At 33.5% G+C, this 6,504-nt stretch overlaps 1 protein-coding gene across 1 annotated transcript; it reads left to right on the top strand.

The window, feature by feature from the left end:
- LOC107626728 (uncharacterized mitochondrial protein AtMg00820-like) lies at positions 3,104 to 3,544 on the top strand. The gene has a single exon (XM_016329629.1). It carries the CDS (start codon positions 3,104 to 3,106, stop codon positions 3,542 to 3,544), a length of 441 nt encoding a protein of 146 aa, XP_016185115.1.

Here is a 6,504-nt window from a genome sequence, read left to right as displayed (position 1 = left end):
AGCAGAGCTCCACACCTTAATCTATGGAGTGTAGAAACTCTACTGTTGAAAATACATAAGTGATGAAGGTTCAGGCATGGCCGAATGGCCAGCCCCCAAACGTGATCAATATGATCCAAAGATGAACTAAAAAATCATAAGATGGTCAAAAAGACGACTAATACAATAGTAAAAAGTCCTATTTATACTAAACTAGCTACTATGGTTTACAGAAGTAAGTAATTGATGCATAAATCCACTTCCGGGGCCCACTTGGTGTGTGCTTGGGCTGAGCTTGAAGTTTACACGTGGAGAGGTCATTCTTGGAGTTGAACGCCAGTTTGTAACGTGTTTCTGGCGTTCAACTCTGGCTTGTGACGTGTTTCTGGCGTTTAACTCCAGACTGCAGCGCAGAACTGGCGTTCAATGCCCTTTTGTGTCATCTAAACTCGGTCAAAGTATGGACTATTATATATTGCTGGAAAGCTCTATATGTCTACTTTCCAACGCAATTGGAAGCACGCTATTTTGAGTTATGTAGCTCCAGAAAATCCACTTTGAGTGCAGGGAGGTCAGAATCCAACAGCATCAGCAGTCCTTCTTCAACCTCTGAATCTGATTTTTGCTCAAGTCCCTCAATTTCAGCCAGAAAATACCTGAAATCACAGAAAAACACACAAACTCATAGTAAAGTCCAGAAATATGAATTTAACATAAAAACTAATAAAAACATCCCTAAAAGTAACTAGATCCTACTAAAAACATACTAAAAACAATGCCAAAAAGCGTATAAATTATCCGCTCATCACCCATCACAACAAGACGTCTCACGGCCCACAAATTCAGCCCAACAGAATACACAAATTCAATTATAATTTTAGTTTTTATCTTATCTTATCTTTATCTTATCTTTATCTTTATCTTATCTTTATTTGCTTTTATCTTTCATAGGCCAATGCTCTATATATACTTAGTTTTTCCTTCATAGTTTACAATTTTCCTATCAATCAACAATCAATAAAATTTCTTCATCTTTTCTTTTCTTTCATTATTCTTTCACAATTATATTATCTTTGCGTATTCTTTATGTACTCTTTCCGTTTTATTATGGTATCAGAGCGCTCTTCTTGAGCTCTGCTGATATCCATGGGTAAATCAACCAATTCAGATTTTAAAACACCTTCAACCTCTCCTCCCACTATAAATAATCAACCTCCGTACTCTGTCCTAGATCAAGGAGAAAGAGTACACTAGCAACTTCATCCGGAGGCTCTTTTGGACCTTTCGTCAGCCCAGCACTTTTCTTTCATGGCACTTCCTTCCAATAAAGAAGCTCGTCCTTCAAACCAACTTGAGCTTTTGTCAATTCCAACTACTCATTATTTTTGTTCTTTCAATACTTTTTCTACTGTTAACAATTTTTCAAATTGAGATTCATTCTTGAATACTTGGATCATTGATTCTGGTGCCACATATCACATTGCATCAAATTTATCTTGGTTTATTTCTTACACACAAATTTCTCCTATTATTGTTCATTTACCAAATGGTTCTCAAACTACTGTTTCTTATAAAGGCATCGTTCAATTTTCACCATCCTTGGTTCTTCATGATATTCTTTATTTACCTCATTTCAACCTTAATATTATCTCTGTCTCAAAAATTACTTCAGCACTCATATGTGAACTCACTTTTTCATCTTCTTCTTGCACTCTACAGAGCAACAATTTGGGGACGATTGATTTGGTCAGAATGAGAGAGGGATTATATGTCTTTGACCCAATTTCGGTAAAAATCCATCCACTACACACTCCATAAATTCCATCCAATCTCCATCCATTACACCTTCAAATATATGGCATTTTTGTTTAGGATACCTTTCTGGACAAAGACTTAATCATTTACATAAACAATTTCCTTTTATCTATATGCATCATGACGAGGCTTGTGACATTTGTCATCTTTCTAAGCAAAAGAAACTTCCATTTTCTCAAGGTTTTAACAAAGCCAATGCAAGTTTTGATTTATTACATTTTGATATTTGGGGTCCATTTTGACAAAATTCTATTCATAATCATAAATATTTTTTTACTATTGTTGATGATTTTAGCCGCTTTACATGGGTTATTTTATTAAAATCAAAAAGAGAAGTTAAAAATCATATAAAAATTTTTATTACTTTAGTTGAAACACAATTCAACTCCAAAGTCAAAACTATTCGTTCCGATATAGACCAGAATTTATTTTACATTATTTTTATGCTTCAAAGGGCATTATTCATCAACGTAGTTGTGTTGAAATTCCTCAACAAAATGAAAGGGTAGAACGCAGGCATCAACATATTTTGAATATAGCTCGTGCTCTTATGTTTCAATCTAATTTACCATCATCTTTTTGGTCTTATGCTGTTAGACATGCTGTTTATTTACTTAACAGAATTCTATCATCCGCAATTAATTTTAAAACACCATTTGAGATTTTATTCAATCATCCACCAAATTATCATGACCTTAAAGTTTTTGGATGCTTATGTTTTGTTTCTACACTAATGGCAAACAGATCAAAATTTGATCCAAGAGCCAAAAATGCTGTATTTATTGGCTTTCAACATGGTTTTAAAGGATATATTGTTTATGTTTTAGAAGATAAAAGAATTGAGATTTCTAGAAACATGATTTTTTATGAAATGATCTTGCCCTTAGTCACCAAAAATGTCCAATTTCATACACTCAGCCCAACATTGCGAAACACACCTTCTCAAAAATAAGATTCAGTTAGTCTTCCAGTTGAACCCTCACCTATACCCATTGACCCAACTCCATCTAATTCTTTATTTTCTCCAACAACCTCTCTTTCTTCCTCACTATCGTTTCCTAACCAAGTTGAACCCATGACCACCGAATCACTTTCAACACACACACCCATCTCTCCTTCCGCACTAGACACCAGTCCACCATCACCTTCTCATCCCCCGTCACCTTTTTCACCACCTGAGCAACTCCATTCTCGTTATTCCGACCAGCCTCACCGACCTCCAGCATATCTCTCTGATTACTTGTGTAATTCCTCTCTCATCTCTACAAATCAATCTCCCTCAAAGTGCAAGTATCTTTTATTTTCAGTCATGTCTTTTTCTTCTCTTTCATCTTCACATAAAAAGTTTCTTTTATCTCTATATTCTGACATTGAGCCAAAGTCTTTTAAGGACGCCAATCAACACTCTAATTGGCGTAGTGCTATGAAAGATGAGTTGGATGCTCTTGAGCTGAACAAAACTTGGCGTCTTATTGATTGCCCTGCAGGGGTTAAGCCAGTTGGCTGTAAATGGGTTTATCACATCAAACGTAAGCTTGATGGTTCAGTTGATCGATATAAAGCACGCCTTATGGCTAAAGAGTTCACTCAAACTGAAGGTGTTGATTTCTTGAAAACTTTCTCCCCTGTTGTCAAGTCCGCCACCATCAGATTAGTTTTGCCATTGGCCTCTATGAAACATTGGCCCATACATCAGTTGGATGTCAATAATGCTTTCTTACATGGGATCTTTCTGAGGACGTTTATATGACTCTGCCACCCGAATTTAAATCTCCTCAATCGAATCAATGCTGTAAGCTACTAAAGTCACTGTATGGTTTACGACAATCTGGTCGTATGTAGTATGACAACCTTTCTCATCTTTTGCTATCTCATGGATATCAGCAAACCTCATCTGATTATAGTCTATTTGTTAAATTCATTGGTGATCAAATTTCTATCCTTTTAGTCTATGTTAACGACATTGTTCTCACTAGTAATTCCATTTATGAACTTGCCGCCATTAAGTCTATTTTGCACCAATACTTCCAAATTAAAGACTTGGGCCCATTAAAATATTTTTTGGGTCTTGAGGTTGCTTAATCAATAAAGGAAATTTGTTTATCTCAGAGAAAATATTGTCTTGATCTTTTGGAGGATTCTGGTTTATTAGGTGCTAAACCTGCCTCTGTTTCAATGGATAGTACCACAAGACTATATCAAGACAAAAGTCCCCTACTATCTGGCCCTTTTGTATATCGCTGTTTGGTTGGCCGTCTTATCTATCTCACTACTACTCGACCGGACATCATGTATACCACTCAACAATTAAGTCAATTCATGGCATCTCCTACCGAATCTCATCTTCAAGCTGCCAAGCATGTGTTATGATATCTGAAAACTAGTCCTGGCAAAGGACTTTTCTTTCCAAGGGAATCAGAAATTCAACTTCTCGGCTTCAGTGACTCTGATTGGGCCGGATGTCCTGACACTCGGCGATCTTTAACAGGTTATTGTTTCTTCTTAGGCAGTTTTTTAGTCTCTTGGAAGACCAAGAAACAAACCACTGTTACCCGCTCATCCACGGAAGCAGAATATCGTGCACTTATCAATACAACTTGTGAACTTCAATGGATATTAAATGTGTTACAATTTTTACGCATCTCTCCTATCCGCCCACCAGTTTTATATTGTGATAATCAGAGCGTTCTTCATATTGCTGCTAACCCGGTTTTTCATGAACGGACCAAATATTTAGAGGTTGATTATCACTTGGTTCGACAAAAAGCTCAAGTTGGAGTGATGAAACTTCTCCCAATTCCCTCTTCTGGGCAACTAGCTGACATCTTCACCAAGCCTTTGTCTTCTCAACCCTTCCATCTTAATCTTAATAAGTTTAGTGTTCTTGACATCTTTCATCCTCCAACTTGCGCGGGCGTATTAAACCACTCTTCCACCTTAGCCCATGACAACAATAAAGACGTCTCACGGCCCACAAATTCAGCCCAACAGAATACACAAATTCAATTATAATTTTAGTTTGAGTAAAGTATCGTTTTTGTCCCCAACGTTTGGGGTAAGTCCCAAAGTTGTCCCTAACGTTTCAATCGTCCTATTTAAGTCCCTAACGTTTTAAAATTGATTCAATGTTGTCCTGCCGTTAGGGATCTGTTAACAGAATTGACGGCAGGACAAAATTGAGACGATTTTAAAACGTTAGGGACTTAAATAGGACGAAAACGTTGGGGACAAAAACGATACATAGAAATAAATTTTAATTTTATCCTTCAATAATATCAATTTTTTACTATACACAGTATTCAATTATTTTTTAATCACATCTAAGTAAATTACACTTAATTATATTACTTTCATTCTAAATAATTTTTTTTTAATTTTACTCTTAAAGATTTTTAGTTATCATAAAATATTTGTAGAATGATTAGTATATAAACTTGTAGAAAAGAAAAAATAATATATATATAATAAAATATAAATTATATCTTTTATCTCTAATGTATCAAAATTATTTAAAATTATAAAAAAAGAATTTTATTTAAAATAAAAATAATGTGATTAAGTGTAATTTACTTAAATGTAATTAAAAAATAATTGAATACTATGTACAATAAAAAATTGATATTATTGAAAGACAAAATTGAATTAAAAATTATTTTTATGTATCATTTTTGTCCCCAACGTTTTCGTCCTATTTAAGTCCCTAACGTTTCAAAATTGTTTCAATTTTGTCCCGCCGTCAATTCTGTTAACGGATCTCTAACGGTAGGACAACATTGAGTCAATTTTGAAACGTTAGGGACTTAAATAGGACGATTGAAACGTTAGGGACAACTTTGAGACTTACCCCAAACGTTGGGGACAAAAATAATACTTTACTCTTTTAGTTTTTATCTTATCTTATCTTATCTTTATCTTTATCTTATCTTTATTTGCTTTTATCTTTCATAGGCCAATGCTCTATATATACTTAGTTTTACCTTCATAGTTTATAATTTTTCAATCAATCAACAATCAATAAAATTTCTTCATCTTTTCTTTTCTTTCATTATTCTTTCACAATTTTATTATCTTTGCGTATTCTTTGTGAATATAATAATGAGGGAGAATTTTTTGGGATTTGATTCACATTAAATTTAAAATTAACTTAGTGTAATTAAATGAGAAAATATAATTATAGAAAAAATTAATTGTGTCAATTAAGTTAAGAGAATAATTCACACTCTCTTATAAGTTATAAGCGAGAGTATTATTAATCATATACTTTTGTTTATTATTTATAATTAAGATTTTATATATTTTTTTCAATTAAATTTTTATATTACTTTTAATTTTGTAATTAAATCATTTCATTTTCATGTCAAAAACATTAAAATTAACATTTTCGATACAATCACAAATTCACAATCATCCATTCAATTCTATATCTTCCTCCATAATTCTTACTTCTTCTAATTCTAGTGCTAACAGATATCTTATACATAAAGATAGTAATAATGACTCATGTATCATTCTCTATTAAATACATGATGGATAATATGTGAGACATCAGCACAATGTTTCACACATTATGTAAGATATTCATTCCATATACTAGTACTACACTGTCAAGAGATTTTAATGTGAAAATTGAAGGAACTAGCACTACAGCAGAATCATTGCTTGATTAAGACCATTATTCTTCTTTCTCCATCAGCCTACCCTATCAAACAA

This window comes from Arachis ipaensis, chromosome B02, assembly GCF_000816755.2.
Source record: "Arachis ipaensis cultivar K30076 chromosome B02, Araip1.1, whole genome shotgun sequence".
Taxonomy (NCBI): Eukaryota; Viridiplantae; Streptophyta; class Magnoliopsida; order Fabales; family Fabaceae; genus Arachis; species Arachis ipaensis.
Note: the sequence above shows the minus strand (reverse complement) of the source record. Positions and strands in the feature narration are given on the sequence as shown.